The sequence below is a fragment of the Nesoenas mayeri genome, assembly GCF_963082525.1.
Source record: "Nesoenas mayeri genome assembly, chromosome: 2".
In the NCBI taxonomy this organism is placed as follows: domain Eukaryota; kingdom Metazoa; phylum Chordata; class Aves; order Columbiformes; family Columbidae; genus Nesoenas; species Nesoenas mayeri.
The window spans coordinates 138,004,077-138,028,673 of NC_137543.1; the positions used below are offsets into that span (position 1 = coordinate 138,004,077).

Here is a 24,597-nt window from a genome sequence, read left to right on the forward strand (position 1 = left end):
TCATTGCCTTGATCAGTTTTTCATCTCTCTAAGGATGGGATGGAACCTGTTCGAGTGTATGTTTTTTTGGTGAAAATATCTCATCAGGATCTCATCCCTTGCTGCACCCTTTGTTCACTTCCTCTTATTTTGTCACTATACAGACTACAGAGAATCTGGGTTCACCATTTCTACCTTCTGGAAAGCAGCTGAGACAGCAGGAAAATCCCTGCCATTCCATCCTCCTTTTCTTTGGAGTGAAGAAGTTCTTTCTGCCCATTCCTAGGGTGTTTTTTGCACAGCTGCTCTCCAGCCCACAGTGTTTCACAGGGCTAAGCTGCTCCAGATGCAGGATTTAATTTACCCTTGCTGGACTTTATGAGGTTCCTGCTCCTTCATTTCTCCAGCCTACTGAGGTCCCTCTGAATAGCAGCCTTGCCCATTAGCTCATAAGCTGCTCTGTCCAGTTCAGAATCCTCTGCAAATTTGCTAAGGATGTCTTCTGCCTTATGTCTCTAAGTCCACTTAGCCCTCCCATGCAGCAGAGACTCAGGAAGTGGCTGTCATCATCCCTGGAGTTGTTTAGAAGATGCGTAGATGAGGTTCTTAGGAACATGATCTAGAGGTGGACTTGGCAGTGCCAGGTTAACAGTTGGACTTGATGATCTTAAAGGTCTTTTCCAAACAAAATTATTCTATACTTCTATGTACACAACAATCTTTAAAGCTACTAGCTGTAACCACGAAGAACTGAGGGCGATTAGCAGAAGGACGTAAAAAAGGTTGGCCTGGAGGTTAGTGACGGTAGTGACCCAAAACTAAGGTGAATAAGGGAACAACTCTGCCTGAAGGCTAACACCTAAAGTAACATGAGGAAGTAACTACCATCAGTAGATGAAAGGCACAATCATTGAATGAAGTCAGCCAAGGTCACATAAGAAAAATGTGACGGACCAACCTGTGTATTGTCCAGTGGAGAATGCTGGCTAAGTACAGCCAGCACAGAAGAGCAAACTTTGGGAAGAGTCTGCAAAGACCCTGGAGATAAAGCTGCCAGTAAACCGACCTACTGTGCAGAAGTTTTGCAGCCTCTGTCTTTGTCCTAGACCCACGATGAAGTAAGCTGTGTGCTGTACTTTGAGTTTGACCCCAGACAGCAGTACCCCAACGTAGTAGTGGTTTCAGCCAACACAGGTGTCCCTTTGCCCAGTCAACAGTCAGGATGGGTCCATAGGAACATGACTTCCTTGGTGTGGCCATGGCATGAGCTGTAGGTACAGGTAACAGTAACGTGCCAAGAATGAGGTGTGTGTGTAGTGTGTGCTCTGTTATTTGCTATTGTTGTTGTTGAAGTAGCAGTTTAGAACAGAATAGAAAATAGAATATTAACATTTTTTAACTATTCCTATGAATAGAAGAGGACAGAACAAACCAGAACAAAATAGACTCTTTCTGTTGGAAGGGACCTACAATTATCATCTTGTCCAACTGTCTGACCAAAAGTTAAAGACCATTATGAAGGGCATTGTCCAAATGCTTCTTAAACACTGGAAGACTGAGGGCATTGACCACCTCTCTGGGAAGCCTATTCCTGCGTTTGACCATGCTCTCGGTAAAGAAATGCTTCCTAATGTCCCATGTAAACCCCTCCTAGCGCAGCTTTGAACCGTTGCCACGTGTCCTGTCACTGGATACCAGGAGAAGAGCTCAGCACATCCCTCTCTGATTTTCCTCCTCAGGTTGTGGCAGAGAGCAATGAAGTTGCCCTTCAGCCTCCTTTTCTCCAAGCTAGACAAGCCCAAAGCCCTCAGCTGCTCCTCATAGGACATTCCTTCCAGCCCTTTCACCAGCTTTGTTGCCCTCCTCTGGACACATTCAAGGACCTGAACATCCTTCTTAAATTGTGTGGCCCAGAACTGCACGCAATACTTGAGGTGAGGCTGCCCCAGCACTGAATACAGCTGGATAATCACCTCTTCTGACTGGCTGGTGATGCTGGGTTTGGTGCACCCCAGAATGTGGTTTGCCCCCTTGGCTGCCCTCCACAGCCCCTGATAAACTACACTACTATCAACACTGAATGAATATGGAGTCAGGCAATTACAAGGTCATGTAAAAAAACAACACAGCAATATTAGTGCACTTAGATTAATTATTTCCACAGCAATAAATTCTAGTCCAGGGCCCCACGGACACATTAGCTTCATTCAAGAGTACTTCAAAATTAGCCAAGGGATTCAATGTTTTGGCACCACTCTAGGTTCAGATCCTTACACTGTTCTGCTCTTCTGAGAGCGCAGGTAGAGAATCTCTTCCAGCTAGTCTGAAAGTATCTCAACACAATGTTTGCATAAAAGGTTTTCTTGAATATGTGATTATCATTCAATCAGCATTCGCTATAGCACCACACAATTCTTAGAGGAATGGCCAGGTCAAAGAAACACATTTGTAAGTCTATATTTTAACATATGTGAACGCAAGTGAAACACATACATCAAGTCAGTTCAAAGGGTTCAGGTGCTACCTGGGAATGCTTCTAAAACCTGACCGCATTTTGAGGTGAGATTCGCCTTTCCTCTCCCTCACCCTTGCGGGCATGCAGGAAGGAAATACAGTCACAAGTCAGCTGCTGAGTTCAGACCACATCCCTCATCTGGATGGTTTGGTGATGCAGGTTCTAGGAAAGCTGGACCACACTCATAGCACAGTCCAGGTGTAGTTAAATGCTCCTACAGCAGCATCCCTGTTCCTTGCTGAGTTACCCTGCAGGGGTGAATGGTGGGTATTTCTGCCCAGCTGTCACAATGTTATATCACATTAATCAAGGTGCACCAGAACCAGACAGTAGCTTCTACAGCAAAGTATCTCACACTTTGAAAGAGTAAAGAAATCAGCTAAATAAACATTTGTGTTGATATTTTCGTTGCAGGGGTAGGACCTTATATTTAGATCCAACCAACCTGAGGATTAAGTGATTCAAAACCTGTGAAGTTGTTCCTTGACAGGAACAGAAAACTGACTCCTAGTGAAATTCAGTCCTGCTGAATCTTATTAATTCATGTTGTACTTAATTTTAAAAATAATACTCTAGATATCTAGCAAAATAGTTTAGAATTCAGCCAAAAACTTTTGCATGAAGATTTGTTTATGTATTTTGAACTCAAACATATACTTTTTAGTCCAAATGTGCAAATATTACAAGAAATAACTTACCATAAAATTCAAATTAGGAAGATCTCAGGACACAGGGACTATGTTTATGCCAGCAAGTTAAAACGGTGCCAAGGAATGCTCCCAAGCACTGGTAGTGTATCATCTACACTGCTAAATCACTGAAACAGTCGCTGGAACAGATTGGCCCAAGTTAACTAACATTCTACCAAATAATACTCAGACATGGTCCAGGAGTTAGCTTGGATGTTTCCAACAGACAATTTGGACATGGCCACCCTGCTCTAAAAGGGTAAGAGAGTTTAACAGTGTGAGCAATGTCCATTCTGGTGCCAGCTGGCCTCAGCGCCACAGAACAGTCTGAGGCACAGTTCATCTCCTACAACAGGCACAGCCAAGGAATATAAACCAGCAAAGCACCGATGAACACAGCCTTACCTCACCCGTGCTAAGGGGTCACAGTGTTCGTGAGTAATTTTTCACGTTAAGTTCAGTATGCTGCTCCTGCTAGTCTTACACAATGATTACCAATGCTTGTAGGAGTTCTTTGCAGAGATCAGAAAGAAGGAAACAGCTCATATTATGGAATTTTTAGTATAAACATAATGGAGTATACAGGAGAAAGTCACACTATTTTGGTAGAAAACATCACAAATTAAGGTTCTGCTGGGTGCATGACTCAGGTTTATCAAAGCAGGATATACACATGGCTTCTTAAGCAGCCCTTCATAAAGTTCCAGCTCAGCAATCAGCATCACAGAGCAAAGAACTTTTCTTTCCTCATCTTTTTCTCTCCTTGGCTCAGCACTTGGATTCAAGGAAAGAGAAACAGACAAGAAAAGGAATAACAAAACCGTCACCCCCAGACAGAAATAAGACAATTTAATCCAGCTGTCTGAATCAGGCACAGAGAATGGTATCTTTTGCTTTTGGGTCCTGTCTCATTAGCCAGGATGAGGAAGAAGTAGAAATCTCTCCTGCCTGTTCCACAATGTGGATCTGCAGTATGGAGAAGGCCTGCAAATGTTTAAAGGACATAGCTGTTTCGCAGGGCAAGAGCACCCGTAGGGAAAGTAAGAAAGAGCAGGCGAAAATCTGCCCAGGCCTGTGCACCGCAAGATGAGAAGATGACAATCTAGGGGAAGGAGTCACTAAAATAAAGTGATGCCGTTCACTGTTACTGTGAGCAAACAGCATTCCCGCAGGGCTATACTGCTGCTGGCTTGATCCTGCAGCTGACTTAATCTGTCCTCTACACTGTCTCAGTTCTTCCATAGACATGACTGTAGAAATTACCTTTCCATATGTTGTGACGTTAAACAAAACTAACAGAAAGCACGCAAATACTGTTTTCTGAGACAGTATATTTTTCAGAAAAAAATCAGCTCAGTATGGGGTGAGGAGTTAGCAGGAGAAGGAATAAATGGCATTACTAGTTGGTGTTAATTAAGAAGCGAATATTTTCACTTCTTGCCCTTTAGCTGCTCCTTGTATAAGAGCTATCTAAGAAAAACCATTAAAACTTCATTTTTGTCTGAAAGACTGCATTTGCAGTACATTAGGAGTGAAAGAATTTCAGCTGTGAACTGGGAGTCAGAGTTGGGACAAAATGCTGCTTTGAATTAAAACCATCCAGATAAGAAAAAACACAAAATGTTAATAAATTATTCTTTACTAGAATAGAGAATAGTTAAAAGTGGAAAGCCCCAGGGTTTGATAGCTACCCTGCTATTGCTAGAACCTACTCTTCATGTTCTAGAAGATTAATTAAACATGGCAATATTTGCTAACTAATTATTTAGATTCTTTATTAAGATGGGAAGACTTTGGGGCATTTCAGTAGAATTTCATTAAACAAGAACCCGTAAACTCACTGGTAGCTTAGAATTAATGAAATTGCTTTCAAGGTGCAAATCATGAGAAACAGAACAGGTTTTGCCCAGGTTCTGTGTGGCTCTCTGAAAACCCAAGAACTGACTCAGAAAGCACCATGAGAGCATCTGCTCAGTGCTTAGCAACAGTGTGGAAAGCTGAGAAAATGCTTAGTCATATTCAGAAGACACGATACAGAAGGAAGACATGGAATTTAAAATTTTCTTCCCCAGTAAAGCACTGAATTTGGGTAATTTCCTTAAAAGGACCCTTTCAGAGGAAAACAGTAATGATAAAAGCATAGAAACAGCATATGAAGGACTGGGGTTTTCCTATGACTCTCTCTCATGCAAGACTCTTTCTGCTGATCAATGCAGTAAGTCCTCCCAGGACCATGTTCTCCTTCCCTGGGACCTGCCCTTCCCAGAGCTGCGTGGCCACAAATCTTTGTATCCAGTGAAGCAGAGAAGTGCCATCCCCATTGAAAGCTCATGTATTTGTTCTAGGAGAGACAGAGACCAAGTAAATAGGGGCAAAGGACAAAGTTTTCTCTGTAAAAGAACTAGATTTTCTCTCTTGTGAGTGTGTTCAAGAAAAAATAAAATTCACTGGAGGTGTACCCGTCTCCAAGTGAGCTTTCTCTGGTGACAATGTTAGGGTCCCCCAGCACTGTTTTGTTATGATGAAGAACAAGGAGAAATAATGGGGTCACAGAGGCTCAGCATCACCCAAGCAACTTCTACGAACTTCAGGTCTGCTACTCAGCACCATAGTCCATGAGGAAGACTACAAGCAAAATAACCTAGGAGAAGCTCCATGGCAGGATAGGGCTCTCACTGTCAGCCTGCCTCCTTATCCTGTCTTTAATGATTGTAGGCACCACTCAGAAACTTCAAGTTGACAGATTACATCCTAAACAGGGTCAGAAGAAGCACAGAACAATCAGTGACAATAGTCTGGCACTGCCCTCTGACTGATCCATTAATCTTAGAGCAGGGGCAGCACTCAACGATATTGGAAAACAACACACATTTCAAAGCAAAATCCCTCCTGTATATAATCAAATTCTGAAATCCACTAATATGAGATATTAGTAAACAAAATAGTTAAGCAAAATTATAAAGACAGCTTGGTATTTACATCAATAGAAATTGCATTCATAGTTGTATTTGCCAGATTAAGAGTCACGAGGACACTAATTCTCATCCCTAAAAACAGAAGCTGATTGCCAACTGGGATTATAAAAGAATTCCCTTTCCTTTGTCTCATAAGCTACCAGGGTACATCAGGCGGGTGCTGATTATCTTCCTATAAAACATTATAAGAAAGAATAATTGCATTTATTATCACTGGAGAAGCCAAATTGGTTGGGTCAATGATCTTCCATTATGGTATGACAACTCTTCTGAATAGTCCAATACTTCAAACAATGGATAAAATAACAATGGATGCTTCTACTTGCTCTTTTTTCCCCCCTTCTCACCCTCACCTAGAACAGTTCAAAAGGTAAAACCCATGTCTTAATTCTCACAGATTCTTTACTGTGTCAGCTACAGACAGTCTGGATACATTTTTCTGGCAGAAACATTGCAAAAATCTATTCTAGGTCAATGCCTTCCACTGTCAGGATCACTCAAAAGTGTTCAGAAGGCTCAAAGGAGAAAAATAAATCACAAAGTATTGGTATTATGCAAGGTCCCTGAAGAGGTATTGACTGCATTTATTACAAAGAATGAAGATGGAACTTTAATGTCATTCTGTTCATGAATGGCCTTTCTTTGCAACTGATCTCACACAATAAACCCTGCTACAAAAGCTGGCATGCACTTGGACAAAATGACTGTGCATATATAACGCTGCAGGTTATAAACGTGAAGTAACGCCAGGGAAACACACACAAATCCCTGTGTGTGCAGGACACCAGGCAGGAGAGGGCTTTGTGCATCCCAGCTCTAAGACAGGTGTAAGTAGGAACAAGTATCTGTCAGAAAACAATGTTCTCTCCACAAAAGCAGCTGCAGGCAAGGCCCTTGCGTCATATGGGAAAGGAAAAACAGTCAGCAAGACAAAAATACACCATTTTCTTTCATATTAACATTAATCAGTGTGAGCTCTTGCTTACTTTACACGAAATATTTAAACCTACCGCAAAAATAGGGGGAGTTACACCAAATTCTACTCATTCTCTTCTTCTAATTAGACATATACATTAGCAAGAGGTTGCTAACCACACAGTATGGCACTGTGCATATAGACAATGACACATCTGTTTTATTTAATATTAGTATTATTTCATATCGTAATTCATAATACAATTTATGTTTAAATTTATTTTTAATTTAATATTTTTATGAGGTTCCTTACCTAGTTGTGACACTAATGCACTAGGTCATTTTTCTCATGAAAGCTCAATATCTTAAGATTACTTACAAGGAAAAGTGTAGAAGCTGAAATCTTTCCTTGATAAATGAGACCTGTCAGAAGCCAATGATCCCTGTGCACAGGATACATAAGTACACTTGACAATGTGAGCTCAACAACAATGACGAAATACTTTTTACAGTCCACTATTTTATGACAAAAGGGTCTAGATTGCAACCAGTCTGACTCTAATTTACTTCCCAAGAGAAAACTCTGGGAGCATTCTGTGTGAAAAATCATTTTATGTTTCTTCCTTTCTCCAAACCCATTATTTCTCCATGGAAGCAAGTATTTTATTCTGTAACTTATGCAATAATAATTGCACAAACAAACCGATTATAAATGTGTATAATGCATTTGTTGTATGTGAGTGCTTTCTTTCTTCATTTTTTTTTCTTTAGCTAAAATATGAATCACAAAATACATATACCAAAACACAGGAAGACATTATTCTGTCATAAAGATTTTATGATCAAAGGTCTCAACTCTGCAGAAAACCTAATAAAGTATGTACTCATTTTTATAGTCAACTCAGTAAAAACACCCAGAGCACATCTCAGTCTTTGCAGAAATAACACTGATGTAGCTTAACTTGTGAATGTTACACAAAAATATATTCACCTGTAATTATACTACAATTTCTAATACTTTTTTTTCCTAAATAACCTCTTTCAAGTAAAATGTTCATCAACCTCCCCCAAGATTCTTTGCAGAATCCACATCCCAACATTATTCCTTAATGTCATGTGGAACAGCTATGGAATTACCATGGAAATGTGCATGCCAGCGTATACCACCACTGTCTGAGGGGGAGTGCAGATATTACCACCAGTAGTTTAGTCACAGTTCAAAAGACATCAGCCCCAAACTCGTTAATTACAGAATTCAGCTGTACTCACTAGAGGGGATTTTGAGAGAGAACCAAAGGATGCCTACAGAATGGCTGTTGCTTTGCAATATGTCAAAGATGTTTATGGATTTATTTTGTAGAGCGAAATCTTTGCTGAACTGAACAAGCTACTGAACAGGAAAGCTATGAGACTGCATAGGTTTTTAAATGGCAAACAAGTTCATTTCTAGAGAAATAATGTTCTTATTAATTTACAAACATTTTACAGCCTTGCAACTACATCAGTTTAGACTTTTACTTGCAGCAAGTGTTACATTTTCTAGCCTAGTCATTACTTATGGATTTTTACAGGGATGCAGCACAGGAACTGACAGAAACCCAGAGATGGTGCAGGGAGGTGATCAGTGGCAGCACAGTTTCCAATCTGACCAACACCCATGACCTTCATCATTCCAGGTAACAGAAACAGTCTGAGGTCCATGGAGATCCAGTGCAGCAAAGACTCGTCTTCTATGTGCAATTTCAGCTTCAGTGGTCATTTTTAAAAATCTAAGCCAAAACGCCCATCTGTAACACCACAGCTCATCTGTGTCTTGGGATAAGAGCAGAGAAGACACAGAGGCCAAAAAACTCTGATTCCACTTGCACAAACTGACACTCCTGTGAAAGATGCCAGGTAAGCTCAAGTATTCAATCACAGTTTATTTTCTTGTAAAATACTCACCTGACTTTCCCTTTGGTGTTTCTAAGAACAGTTGCAGCAAAATTTTGTGTAACACCAACCAGACTGATGCCATCAACTTCCACAATTTGGTCATTCACTTGGATCCTTTCAGGGGACAAACACAAATACATAAATAACTCTGTGAATTCTTGGTGAATTTTCAGCAAAACTTAGCATACAGAGATCTTTTTAGTTTGGTTTTAAACAAAAACTTTAAATAAAAACTCAGTCATAAAATGATGGAGATAAATAGGAAAAATGCATCATTCCTTGCATGCAGACATCTCATAAATCCAGCTTCAAAGTTACCATTACAATTAATAGCATCACTCATCCAGTCACTTTCCTTGCATAGACAGCAACACAAACTCTTGAATTTGTCATATGACTTAAATTAAACAAGATACTTGAACAGTTCTTATATCATTCTTTCCTAAGCCAATCCTGAAAAACAGCATAGGACATAGCTCTGGTATTTCATGCTAATGGAAAAAAAATGCAATATTTAACTAAAACAACCTGCTCATCTGTGGAGAAAAGAGCTTGTGTATTAGATTTGTGACCTAGTCTCTTAAAATATTTAATCTAACTTGCTCCAAAAAGATGTATTCCCAGTGTAAGTGTGATCTTGCTGTACACGATAATAAGCCCTTGGACTGTTTTAATGAGGACTCTCTCTGAAACCAAACACCTCCTTACAGTCAATACATTGTTTGAAGGAGGAAAAGTTAGCTGGAATAAAAACCATGCTGCTTTTATCTGAAGCAGGCACTGCTATGAAATCCCTAGAGAAGGAACTGGACTCATCTGGATTACAAATTCTTGGAAGGAGGACTGCTATACTAAAATACCCTCTAGAAATGCATGAACTCCTGTAGTTTCAAAAATTAAAACCAAACCAAAACAAACCACAACATTCAGAACTAGTCAAAGGGAATAATTTTCAAGCACTTAATAGGAATGCTACTGATCCAAACAATACAGTTCACAAAGGAAGAAAGAAACAGCTGCAAAAAAATCCCATTTAAATTATATGAAAATACCTAGATAGAGGTATTTTATATCTTAGGGTATCTTAGTGATAAGACTTCTTTTCAAAGAATAACAGAGGCTTCAAAGGAGGGCTGAAGCATTTTGACTTGGAGTACTAATTTCTTTGTCATGTCTGGGGCAATGCATTGCAATTCTACACGTGTTCAACCTGTACCTTCAGTTCTTTGGACTCCACTGACAAGTTAAAAATACGAGCTTTATTCTTTGGTAGCCTCACACCACAGAATGTCACTGTTTTCTGGGCAGGATCTCCCTCCTGTATATAAGAATGCTTGAAAATACGATCTTTGCAACAGCCTAAAAACTCCTGCCTTGAAAATACTATCAGGTATTTTATTCTCAGAATTTTATTGCAATTTTCACTGAAGCATTTAATAAATGCCCCAACCACATTAATATTTATTGTATGTTGATGCTGGGTTTTGGTTTGATTTGGTTTGGTTTTTGGTTTGGTTTGGTTTGTTGTGGTTGTTTTGGTTCACTTTTGTTTTGGTTTGGTTTGTTTGTTTCTTTTGGTTGGGTTTTTGTTGTTGTTGTTTGCTTTGTTGTTGTTGTGTTTTGGTGGTTTTTTGTTTGTGTTTTTTTCAGTTAGATGGCGACAGGAGTTCAAGAAAAGAAGTTTAAGAAGTTGGGGCTCACTGAGTGGGAAACTGTCACCCTCTTGGCTGAAAGCAAAATGGTGTAAGAAGATCCCTTTTTAATGGCAGTTGAGCTGTAACACTTTACATACTTCACCACGCAGTGGACTAGTAGTGTTCCTACAGATATGTAGTATTTCAGCTGATGGAAAGTCATTTTCAAGAACCGCTGCCTGCAACTTTGTAAGTGTCTCTATCTTGATCAACTGCACTTGTCCTTCAGGCATAGTCTGTTATCTCCTTCTTTCTTGTTTGTACAGCTCCTAAATTCATGTCCATGTATTTTTATGGCCATTGTTCTACAAACCTCCTCTCTTTCTATAAATGCATAAATTTTATTTATACATAAACACATATAGATATCAAACAACATATACTTACATAATCGTTATTCAAATTATATAACCACATGTAGTTAGAAAAGAAGTTTCCTGTCTGTTACTGTGTACATTCTGTAGTGCCCAGACTAAAGTACTCTCACAGTCGTCCTCTCCTGGCCACCTCCCTCTTCCGCGGGCCTCCTCTCTACCCACTCGCACCCCAGCTCTGTACCTGCAGCCCTGACCCCCAGATAAGCCACCCCAGGTACCATCTAGACCAAAATATTCTCACAGCCATGTTTTCCGGGCAGCCTTCTCTTTAGAGCCTCCTCTGTCAGCAGCTCTAGGCTTCTTCTGCCTCTCAAATACAATTTCAAACATGAATTAAAAACTAGGCTCAAGTCGGCAAAGCCCAAATTCAAGAGGTTTAAGTGCTTCTATCATTAATGAAACTGATAATTCTTCTGACAATTTATTTTAATATTTGCCTATGTGAAGCAGCACTTCAATGAAGCAGCAATGAACCAACTAAAGTTGAACAAATTATTTGCAGATATACTGCTCTGTATGATGAACTGAAAAATTTAACCTGTGCTTCAAGTTAAGAACAGTGTAATGTTTCAAAACTGTTGTTCTCAATGTTATTAAAATACTTTAAAATGTGAATGACTCATCACCACAATAATTTGAAAGAAGTAGCTATTAATTAATCCAGAAAAAAAAATATTTTTCTTATTCAGTCTAAAGACTGATTTCATATTTTACACACTATTAATAATCTCTCTTATTACTTATCAACATGTTTGTCTCTGGATTCATCTGGAAGCATCGTCCTTGGTTAAATACTGCCACACACCACCTTTTGATATGACAACTGAACACTACCTGCTTGTTTGCATCAACATGAATCAAGCCAGCGGTGCTCAATCACTCAGAAACTTCTTTGTACAAATTTTGGGTTTCCATGGGAGGCGAGTACTTTGTATCATGATTTGATGGGTTTTTCAAAAAAAGATGGGAGTTATCCTACAGATACTGTAATGTTTTAAATTGTAGTTTCAGAATTGACTGCTTGAAGATTGCTATGCAGTTATTCAGAATATCTGATGCAACTGCTGAAATATAGCTTTATTTTCTGCAATGAGACTTTGTTTTGCTATCAGTGTTAATGATTAACTAGGCTTTTGACAAAGATGAAGTTAACAGGACCCTTTACAGTTGACGCACTTAATTACAGAACTGGCTGCTCCCGACTGAGAGGATTACATATCCCTTTCCCAAGTGAGCGATCGGTCAGGCTCTCAGAAAGAAAATCAGAGGCTATTTCTCAACTGACTGAACATACAGCCAGTTGAAAACCAGCACAAATATTAGAATGGTCAAAGAAAGATATTATTTTTTCTCAGCTGACAAGCTCCTTTCAGCTGCCATCTAGGGAAATGAAATAAGAGACTTGTGATTGTACATTAACTTCCATAGCCCACTCAAACACGTGAATAATGAAACGAACAGAAAATACAGATCATCACAGAGGAGTAGGAAGCACGTCTGTTTTTCGGCCAGGGAATGTCACACACAATGCCAGTCGTGAGCTTAATGTCTTCTGGCTCAGCTGAAGTGTACCATTTAGAAAAACGTTCACTTAAATTTAAAGTAATGGATGAAGTCATGACATCCTGAGGTGTCAGCTTCTTCACTTCCCTTCATAATTTTTAAACCTATGATAAATCAGTATTTGGCCTTCAACCTGCTATCTTATTGCCAAGATCTGCAATAAAGATACCTGCAAGCCCAGTCTGGAGGATGGTATAATTCAGTAGTTTCAGAGAAATGTTACTAAACTTTGCAAGCCCCTGCCATATGGAGCCTTCTGATTTAACCTGTGTGGAGCTTCCACAGCAGAACAACCTTTGCCTGGCTGCAAAGTTATAGGTGTTCATCAATAAGGAACCTGTTCCTGCAATAAGTTTTGCAGAAGACAGTATCATCTTTTGAGAGTTTACTCTTACTCCAATTATCTGTGTTTGTATTTGGTATCATTTATAACTAATATAACAAATCACTAATGGTTAAAAATAGAAGTAGAGAATGCATATAAGTAGATGTAATTGCTAATGTGTCAGATAAGTAATATTTTATTTGCATGCAAATTTACAACATGTATGCATTGGGAAGAAACAACAGACTATATGGGGTGGAAGATGTTTAAGAATACTTTTCATTATTGAATGATTACATAGTAAAGCATTTTTCTAATTTTTTATGAGAAACATTGGGCTGATTGTGGCAGGTATTTGGTAATACGCAGAAAACTCTGCCCCATGTGATAGGAAATACTGTACATTCAAAAGGAATTACTCAACTTACATGTACCAAGTAAACAATTCTAGAAGCAAGCAGGTTTTATATAAGCATCACGTAAGACTACAAACACCAGTTCATTTCTTTAGTGGGCAAGATTTATGGTACAGCTTCATATTCCAATTGATTAAAATACTTTCAGTGCAGTAGGGGTGAAAACTCAATTCTGGAGCAGATGACTACACATAATAAGAAATACAAAGTAACAGCCTGCGTTAGTAAACTTGAAATAAGGTGTATTTAGTAAGAGTTTAAGCATTCAGATACACAAATTATTTTGCTAATCAAATGTTGAGCAGAACTCTTTTTCATAAATATTGTGTGTGTAAAGCTGATTTGAAGCCAAAAGAACACACAGAAACTCAACACCTTTAAAATCTAAACTACCTTCAAAAGTGATACACAACAGAGGATCTCCAGTTTTATTCACACCAAAGCCTCTGGGTTTTCAGGTAGTCACAAACACTCACCTTCGGCGAATCTGTTCTCCTTAAACACCTAAAACTCAGTGCACTAAACTGGTGTCTTCTCATAACTGTATCAAGCAGTTGGACCTTACCAGTGAAGTTTCCAAATTTTAAAGCTTTGAGTTATCATGACATACATTAAGCAAACAACTTTTTCCTATGAAAATCTTAATTCATAGTAACTATTGCTGGGAAAATTTCCAAATGCTGAGTCTAGTTTACCTGCCATCTCTTTCTGCTGCCCCACCTTCTGTTACTGTTTTGACAAATATTCCCAGTTTTTCAAGGCCTGCATCTGCTCCAACTCCCATTCCAATGATGCTTATGCCAAGTCCATCTTCATCTGTGAAGAAGGCAAGTGAAAGCAGAAACTTCTTACATTTGATTTATATAGTTATTTGGTAGATAAACATTTATTATTTTGTTCCTTTTGGTTTTTCATATCAGTAACATTAATATAATTTTGCTTCCTTTTATAAACTTTATTATTCCACCATTTAATTACACACAAAAAATATCACCTTTACCCTTATGAGGAGCTCCGGACAACAATCACAATTTTTACTCTTCTAGTGGAGAATGAAAACATCAGATCAAACACTGTGTAAAATCATGTGTTAATGCAGGGACAGGAAACAATTCCCCTAGGGAAATAAAGAACTGCATGTCTCTGAACTACTTCTTTAATTCCTTATCAAACAATGCTTGAAATCTAAAAAGGCAAGGTGACTACAACAGATTCATGGAAATTCAAGAAAGGCCGTGTAGGTATGTGTGGGCTCATAGATCAGTGTCCCAGGAACTGGAAATGGTACACAGAGTCCATACCTTTTTCTAGTTCAACTGGGAAGAGCTCCAGCTTCTCCACACGCTTCTCGAGTTCATATTCAGCTGATGCAGCCACTGGGTCAACTTCATCATTTCTCCTGTCATAGTCTTCATTGGAATATGTATTGAAAACCTGTGGAAACAGAAAAAAAAATCACTCAGTTACCTACTCCAAAAATACCAACTGCTTTTGTCCTGTGATGTTGCAGAGTATGAAAAGGCTTTTAAAAGTCAAATTTCTCCTGTTCCTTCAAACTTCAGATTTTTAAACTTGTGCTTTTTCATTCCAGTAAAGCACAAGTCTGGTTGCAAAAGTCAATTGAGAATAAATGATTGATTTTTATTGTTTGCGATTATAAATGCAGAAGGTGATCTTGAATGACTAAGTTGGACTGTATATGTCAATATTTAAATTACTTAATTCAACTCATTAAGAATGTACTATTAAAAAAGATTCACGGACAGGAAAAAGCTGATGATCTGCATACAACCTCTGAAATGATGATGATCTGCATACAGATCTCTGAAAAAGCTGATGATCTGCATATAACCTCTGTTTCAGTCTTTTCTCCTAATTAAGTTCCAGTTTGCATCCATCTGACCAATGCTACACCTGAAGATTACTCATGTACATTTATGCTGCCTATGGATACCATTAGAGATTATGCTCTGTATTATGTATTACCTATTAAGGAGAGCAATATACACAGCCATAGGTATTTTTTAAACTAACCAGGTTTACAGGTTTTTTTCTGCTTTAAAGCAGTAATGTAACATTGACTGTATTAACCTGATTATTTTATTTAAGCTACTTTCTATTATGCTTTCAACATGAACATGTCAATCAGAGATTATTCAGACCTTCAGGAACTTTAAACAGTCAGGAAAAACATATTTTCATATTTTAGAGGCCAGCGTAGTTCACTTAACTGTCCACATTTGGCAGTAAGTAAAGAATACACATTATTACTGGTAATAATTTTCTGAACTTCAGTCCCATGCATGTATCATGTTCATTAGTTCACATAGAGCAAAACAACTTCCCATATCCCATCTTTCTCTTTTACAGGGATCTTACAGAGTATACAATCATGTCACCACGTTTTTCTATATCACTGTTTCTCTTACAACATAAACCGCTGCACCACACGATGCAGCTATACATGTGCTCGGATCTCAAGCAGCCCAGCCCGCTCTGTCACAGCTGTGCTTGGAGGCTCCGTCATGACCTGGGCTCATTTCCACCTGCGGTTTCACCTGCCCGAAAAGCTGTTAGTGCAGATCATTTTCTTTTAAATAGTAGTTATATTAAAATTGCAATACAGAAATACTATTCAACACTATTGTAAGTATAGTAACTGTGTAATGGCTACTGCAAAGCTACTTCAAAAACCCTCTCAGCTTTACATAAAGTAGTGGTTGAAACAGAAGAGACATTAGTCACCCTCTGGAAATTTTAACTCCTGTATTTTACATCAACATGAAACACTTAATAAACTGCCTCGTCCAAGAAGACTGAGATTATAAGCATTTTACAAGAATCCACAAACTTATCTCACATTGAATTTTAGTGATACTCATGCAAGAAAGACTGGTTTAACTAAATTGTGTTCCTCAGAAGCCTTCTTAAATATATCCAAAAGCTAAGTAAAGTAAGTCATATAGTAAATGTCCAATGCTGCTGAACATTTTATGCTGCTTTAGTATGTGTAAGATTGGGGAAAAGACACTGACACAGAGATAAGCATAAGGAAATACAACAATTTGCTTGGTCTAAAATAACCTGCAAAATCTATGTGGAAGTTCTGGCCATGCAAGACACTAATGGAGAAACTGTGAAACAGCCAACTCCTTCAAAATGTAAGCTATCACCTTCAACTCCTTCCCTAAGCTTCTGTTTCTAGATGCAATAATTGCATCTGCACTGGATATTTCTTAAATGCCTTAAACTATGTATTAATTTCTGCTCCCACTGTTAACCCCATTGGGTGTTTGAACTCCCAGTTACAATGGAAAACAAAATAGAAGGTACCCTCACCAGCTCAACAGCCTGACACAGGAGCTCTGGAAAGTCTTTTGTTACTCCAAGTCTTTCACAAACCTCTTTGACACAAGATAAAGCCTTCTTCATGTTACCTACCCCTGCCTGCTACTTCTCACAACACTTGAAGACAGGAAGAATCATTAGCATGGTTTTCTACATAGCCATATCAGGCCAGAAAAAACCTGGAGATCTACCAGGCTGTATGTAGTGAAAAAGCAGCGGGTACAGGACAGAAGGCCACCGCATCTATCTTTTGATTGAGATGTACAACTCACAGCAACCATCTAGTCTACCCTGATGCTAGTACAGATCAGCCAGAAGAGCCAGGGGACAGCATGGCAAGGCCCCGCTGTGGGCTGGTGGGGAACCTCCAGCTGCCCTTCTCAGTGGTTTGCTGTCAAAGGCCACTGCACTCACCAAGGGCTCCATATCCAAACCCAATCTCATTCATGCTGACTCCGACCAAAACAAGGATCAATCAGTAAAGCTGGACACAACTAAACCACTACCAAGCTAAGGTATGACCACAGACCTTTATGTCTAAAATGCAGCTGTCATGCAAGCGAGTACAGGTAAAAAGCAACAGCTGTGGGTTTAGCCTGGATTGTCTCATTTATCCACACAACGAGAGACACATGTTTCAATTACAGAACAGAGACGGATGTTCTCAAGGAAAATGGAGATATAGACACTAGCTGTTGAAGGATGGTGAGAGATGCAGATAAACATTGTTTGCTGAAGACAAAGAATAGATGAGGGTAAGGCATAGAGAAAAATCATGTCACAAAATGAGTATATTTATTTCTAAATTCCTTTTCATCTTGTTAACTAGCCCCATTCTTTTCCTTATGTTCAATGACTGGCATTAGTATATTGTGGCAGCAATTTCAGATTTGTTGCAAAGTGACTAGATATGCCCCAGGACAATTTTCTTTCAAAGCATCAAATCATGTATTGAGTTTGTGTTTGGGATGGTCTTTCTTGAGCCAGATTAGACAGAAGAGATGGCTTCTTGGACCTTGCTTGCTGTTTTGGAATATTCAGATCTGCACACAAAAGGGAACTAAAGATACTGTTAGTAGCGAATACATTTATTGTTATGTCTCCAAATACATCAGGCCACTCTTACCTAGTATCTCTCCTAAGCATTCAATCTGAGATTGCAGGATCACTGACAGCATCAGGGTAAAATAGTCTACATTTCCTACCTGGCATTAACTCACTGTCTTTTGTACACTGGTTATATGATCTTGCCCACTGCCTCCAACATGTCTTTTGATTAGGGGAAAAAGGAGGATATTCTTGTATGACATTTACCTCATTTTGCACAATCACATTTAACAGTTGACTGATTCTATTCAATGAATCTCTAGTTGTTAAAATTAAGAAAACAGAATTTGTGCTTGGAAATCTCATTTCTTTGTGAAATAGTCTATCCATCACAGTCACGAACTGCTTGCTCTGTACAGTCATAGAACTGTCACTCAAGACGTTACTTTGCTAAAATTAAAATAAACAGTTATAACTTTTTCCTCGAAGTATGCTTAAATTAAGTAGACATTCTTCACCACGTCTGTTGCTGCTATTTCCTAGAATGTGTGTGGGATTTCAGACTCATGGGAATTCTCTCATCCCCTGTGATTTAGAAGATTTGGTTTTGCTATCACACTGGCCAAGTACCCACTACAATAAAGTCTACTGAGTCATCACTTAAAGAAAGCTCTTTTTCAGGAAAATCCAATACATCATCTTAATCTCTGGTTACACCTCGCCAAGTATTTAAAAAAACAAAACAAAACAAACCAAAAAAACAAAACAAACAAAAAAGTTTCCATGAATTCACCTGTGATGTTTACTAGAATTTACAACAGCACTTTTAATCCAGCAAGAGTGGAAACAAAGAGCAACTAACAGCAGCAACAACCCAACAGACACCAGTGCTTAATGTGCATATCAAACCCAGCAAACCCTGAAGAACAGACGGGCTCACTCCAACACTGTTGTTCACAGAATATACTTGTGTCTTCTCTACAGTGAATGAAAGAGAGCCATCAGTGATTCAACCAGCACCAAAATAATGACAAACTGCATGATCAAATTAGCAGGTATTACTGTCAGGTACCCTGGGTGGCATCCCCAGGGAAATCATACATACACATATATGCATACCTGCTTCACTTTCAGAGGGCAGTGACAGAGCACAATCTAGAAAAGACATGTCACTAACTATAAAAATATATTGCACACTCCAATTCAGAAAAAAAACCCCACATTTTGGTTCTAATACTTCATTTTATGAATAAGACCAGAAAGAAACAGATTAGTCTTGGAAAAAGGAAAAGTTTGAGATATTTTCTCAAAACTCTCAACTATCAAGAATGTTTACAGAATTTTGCTGGCAGTAACCAGTAGGTAGTGCCAACTTTTCTTTTTTATTTAAGCGAGCCAGAAAGGCGATAAACTACGAAGAATCACATGGGCTATCCTTGCCAAGGGTTGGCCATGTTATTTCTGTTGCATTCTATAAATTCTGTAACATTAAAAATGCCTCATCTGTTGTGTTTAAGAAAGTCCCAAACATACCGAGTATATGCTGGGTATGCCTATACTGTCTTTGCAGGCTGTGCTAAGGAACAGGACCTGATCCTGGGTTCAGCTGCTGCTGAATACCTTGCCATCCAAGCTTTGTATTGCTCCAATGACTGGTGGCCACCAAAAAAGAAAGAGCTGAGGAAGAACCGCATCTTGGTGGATGGCATCTTGCTGCAGTAGCTGCCTGACCACACCTTCAAGTTACTGAAGTCTAACACACACATAAATAGTCTCTCATGTGCAGTTCTTTATTATACCAGGTTATTCCATCCCAGGGGCCACAGCCAACATACGACGGTGATCACTGTGCTATATCGATTATGAAAACAGGCTTTCTACCCACTATTGCAATGCTGCCAGAACGCCTGCTCCTCATGCCTCTGTGTAGAAGGCAAAACCAGCACCTAAGATCCAACTCATTCATCTGGGTGAGATGGATCACCTTCATCATCATGGGAGGGCAGAATGGCAAAAAATGGCACCAACAGTTACAGCAAACGTTTGCCAGCAAGTCATGCCTCTAGCACCCACTCTGGGGAGGGGAGTAGGCATCATAGCCATTACCTCACCATAATGATGCCAGGCAAGCCCAATAAACTACTACTTTTCCCCAACATTTTATTATTTCTGAAAATTCAGAGTAAAGGTTTTGTAACCCTTATGTGCTAGAGACCATTTTGAAAATGATGCTAAGTCATGGACTGCTTATTACAACCTCTGCTCCTGACCTCATCACTGCCATTACTATATGTGTTGCTGGTGGCCACCAACAGGCTTTGCTTGACATCACTGATTGATCTTCAGAAGTATTCTCTAGCTGATGCAGATATGTCAATGAGCAGAAGATAGGACCTGCCAGCAAAATAGACTGGTATTGCCTGTATGAACAGTAAACACAGATGAAACCTCTCCTCAAACCTGCACAACAACCACTCTATCTCCACTTTTCCTTTTATCACCATCCTTGGGCAAGAACAACCAAAGACACCTATTAGAGTCATCTTCTGTCCCATTATGGAGAACTGAGAGTTCAGGCATACTTGCAGTCATAAAAAGCAATGCTATTAACCTTGGGATGATCCAAAATCCTCTCCTTTTTTCACAGCTGCCAAGGCAAGATCAAGTTTAGAATTTGGGTTTCCTGGGTCTTGTATAGAGGCATGGTTTCAAAAACAGCAGCCACATAATTTAAATGGACTGAATGTGGCTTCCCAGTGGAACACCTGGTGTTCACTGCTTTGGTACACATGACAAGCTCAATCAGAGTGACAATTGGTATTTCTAGCCTTCTTGTGTGCGATTTTTAAAACCTGAAAAATTTGGAACACCTTTGTTCCACATCTTATTTGCAGACAGCAGCTGAAGCCAAAAGTGTCATCTCTCCGTATATCCTGCTGAGAAGCCCTGAGAATGATCAGGTAGTCTTCTGGCCATACATCACCTCTCTGCAAACATCCAGTGTGGGAAGGTGATTAATTACAGAACTACTTTATAGTTTTATCTTTTCGTAACTGATCTCTAGAGTGTGTTGTGTATTTGCTGGAGGAGAGTCACAGAGGACTCTCTCAGTGGAGGGAACAAAATTTGGCACAGACAGTGTCCGTATTTGGAGAGCATGTACCTTAAAGCACAAGTTCTTATACTTCCTATCTCATTTTCTTCTCCAAGTGAATAAACTTGTTTATCCTGCACTGAAACAGAGGAAACAGAAATGTACAAACACTAAGGGGGACTAATCAACCTGACGCGACGGATTCATCCTTTGACAATCTTAATTATAATTAAGGTTGTAATAACAATTTCCTTTGGCTGCTACTGCTATATATACCCTATTGACCTTGGGAAAGATGAAAACTCAGAGGCTGTCTTTAATGCAGACATGAGTGGAAATCATAAATATTTTGTATCAGATGCATTATTATTAATTACAGTAACAGCTCAAATTTCTGACAAGTTTTGTGATGATTGCTAACAAGAATCCAAATAAGGAGTGATAGTGGCTAAATAAGACATTTGGACATTCAGGAAGACATAGATGCCACCTTCAGTACTTTCTCAATCTAGAAAAGTCTTTAAGTCTAGAATGGCATGTGATAGCATCTCCCTACCCTCTGTGAGGAGGAACAGGGACATTTGCAGGGTAGTTGACAATTTCTTCAGAACAGTTGTACAATAATCCCTTGCTTTGAATATACTAAACTGGACTGATGGGCTTCCTCCACTAAGGATGAAAAACTCTCTTGTGGAGACAGAAGTGAGGAAGAGCCATAAGAGCGCCATAGGAAGAATCAGACATGTTCATGGACATGACAGTGACCTACTGTGTTACACCTCAAGCACAAGCAGTGTGAGGAGCACCCCTGTGCTGCACCCCGCAAGGGCAGGAGGTGGCTCAGCAATGGGGATAAATGGGGATAACTCTAGCTGTGCTCAAGAAGCTAAATGAGAGAAAAAAACACCACCACCAAAAACCAAAGCAAAAACACAGCTTGACCATTCATTATCTTCTGATTGAAAGTCTCTCTATAGCATGGCTTCAAGGAGGAGAGGAAGCTCTGACAACATCTGAAATAGGTGATTTCTTTTTTAAAGAGTCTTTTCTCTGTGATGTGGTTGCTTTTTCACAGCCAAAGGGAGTGAGTCAGTGAGGAGGAGCCACCACAGGCTTCCTCCAGCTTTCCTGGCTTCACACTCTCCTAAAGCCTGAGTGGGCATCAGCTGCCACTAACGCTTCAGCAGGGAAGCACCAAGGAGACAAATCTTCCGAAGATGCGATTGCAGGGGTGAGACACAGACAGGAATTAGACAGATGCAATATTGAAAGAAACTAATCATCTAACACCAAAACCAAGCCTGTGGTTTCCCTCAGAAAGCTCTGTAGGAGAAAGACCTGGCAAAAAGAACTGCACAGCAGGTTTTAGTTTCTGAAATCCTACAAGCATCTAAGCCCTAGATTTCTTCATCCCAGAGTGTCGTCTTCTGACATACAACAGAAAGCCAGGAGCAACTGCTGACATGCACAATCAAACTGTTCAACTTGTTGATACAAATTGGAAAATATTATCTATAGATATTATTAATTTAGGAAACTAGCACAGGCTATCATGTCTTCTGTCTGTTGCAACAGCCATGAAGACAACGTCTAGTAAAAAGCCACAGTGTCACTGTCCTGCAGCAGCACCAACACATCTCAGCATCCATCCAGCTCCATCCACTGCAGCACATCCTGCATCCAGCCTGTTGACAGGGAGAAGCCCCCGACCAATGTGAACCCCAAACCCTGCCACAGTCACACTGCCTGGTGGGACACAGGCATTAAAATGCATGGACTAATCACGGCTTGAGACAGAAGTGTGATTTTCTTCCCAGTATAAGCAGTTAAACAAGCAGACAGACTTCACTTTAAAGCTCATTTCACTGAAATTAGTATCTTAAATTTTATACAGTGCAGTTTTAGGCCCAAACATGGAACTGAAATTGCTTTGGTGGTAGCCATCATCTCCTGGTATCAATGATGAAAGGCCATACCTGCTTACTGTCTTTGACGTCTCCACTGCACTCACTGCTGTTGAAGCAGACGGTCCTAGTGCTTCAGCTCAGGGGGGCTGCAGGGACCCTAAGTAACCTTAAATTCTGTGTAGGTTGGCATAAAAATGTGGCCTTCTTGGTCCCTTAAGTCAAGTGGAAGGCCAAAATTTTCAGATTTTTCTTTTTGTCTGTCATCTCAAATTTTCTGTGTACAAAGACAATTTTTACTATCCCCTTGCTCAGTTTCAGGCGTGACGTCTTTAATACACCTGTCTTCATTAAGTAATTTCCTAGAATCAGTGAAGTTATTTATCCTACCATTAATTATTTATTCAGTTTGTACTTGGTTTACTGCTGATGCACTAGTTTTGTTACAATTTATATTGTTATTTGTCTACATTGCAGAAAAATACAAAGTCACTGTTGCTGGGAATGAGATGTGTGCCCCATGCTAAAAACTTCAGGCTGTTACTCTTAATTAAGACAGGTTAGAGTAATTAGCAAGTAAAAATAAGCCCTGTACTGAAGAGTAAAATAAAAGCTAATACAGATCTGCTCTTACAAAGTAATTTCTAAGAATAAAAAAAAATCCTTACCATTATTTGCCTAATACTGTGTCATTACCAATGAATGTTATAAGACAAAGGAGATTACGATCTCCTGAAAATACTAGGTTTTCATATTAGTGCTGTCTAAAACCTTGCTCCTTGAAGGTAAGTTAAATTTTTACTTAGATAATTAAAGCAGAAGATAAGTAAACATTTTTATAGTAGCAACACTCCTTCAGCTGAAAACATCCTGCATTGTGTGTGCTACTCTAACAAGGATCAATGAGGAGATAAAAGATGCTCTTTTCTTGGAGTGAGTTCTTCTCACTCTTTATGAAGGGACTCTTTCCCTCCTCAAAATATCCGATCTGGAAAAAAAAAAACAATCCAGCAGTTCAAGTCCTACAAAAACCAGGTAAGTTCTGAGAAACTTGGTTTCTGCAGACACCAGCTCTCATTTTGACGCCATCAGTGAGGCAGCAGAGCTGCCGCCTCCTTCATCAGGAGGAACAGATGCCCCTCTGACTTCACCTGTGCTTTTTAATATATTTTTCAAAGCCTCTCCCTCCTTCCTCCACAACAGTGTGTATCGCTGACCCAGTCTAAGGCTACATGACACAGATAACTTCCAGTCATCTGCTAATTACACTCAAAGTCATTGCCACACAATGCTCTTCTTTCAGAGATTTTGGAACATAAGATCTCTGCAAAGCAACAAGTGCTGGGACAATGCTTGAATAAAGCATTTAACAAAACCAAACCACCTGAGAGGCAGCCTGCCCCACTACCAACAGCAGTTCAAAACCAAGGAGAGAGAGAGGGCGTCCTGCAGTTCGAGAACTAGTTACTCCAAGTGCCTTCAGTGACATCGAACTCCTGCTGAAAAGGAATTCCCTGTAGGATGAAACTTCTACTAGAATAAACTTTGCAGTGGCAGAACATGAACTTTCCCATGCTGCAGATATCTCAGGTGGATTTAGGGTCCAAAGCCTGTTGGAAACAAGTGGGACCACAGCCCTGCACCACTGTTTTTTCAGACTTTCTAAGGGGCTTGAGAACAAGATAAGCTCCTTTGAAAACAAATTAATACTGATATACTTAAGAAGCTATACAAATTGTAATACCGGTCTCATTAACACTGAGCACTCTTCATTATACAACTCCTAGTGACCTTGTTCACAATCTCGATCTGGTGTACAGT

At 39.5% G+C, this 24,597-nt stretch overlaps 1 protein-coding gene across 3 annotated transcripts in view; it reads right to left on the minus strand.

Annotated features, from left to right (window-relative positions):
* PPP1R9A (protein phosphatase 1 regulatory subunit 9A) overlaps positions 1-24,597 on the minus strand; it is a gene marked incomplete at its 5' end in the record, with an annotated part of 135,212 nt that overhangs the window by 45,497 nt on the left and 65,118 nt on the right. For all 3 annotated transcript variants that reach the window (XM_080338863.1, XM_080338862.1, XM_080338861.1), the window contains 3 exons: positions 9,018-9,122; positions 14,079-14,199; positions 14,685-14,817. In XM_080338863.1, coding sequence (XP_080194989.1) covers positions 9,018-9,122; positions 14,079-14,199; positions 14,685-14,817 — 359 coding nt within the window. The remainder of the gene's footprint in view (positions 1-9,017; positions 9,123-14,078; positions 14,200-14,684; positions 14,818-24,597) is intronic.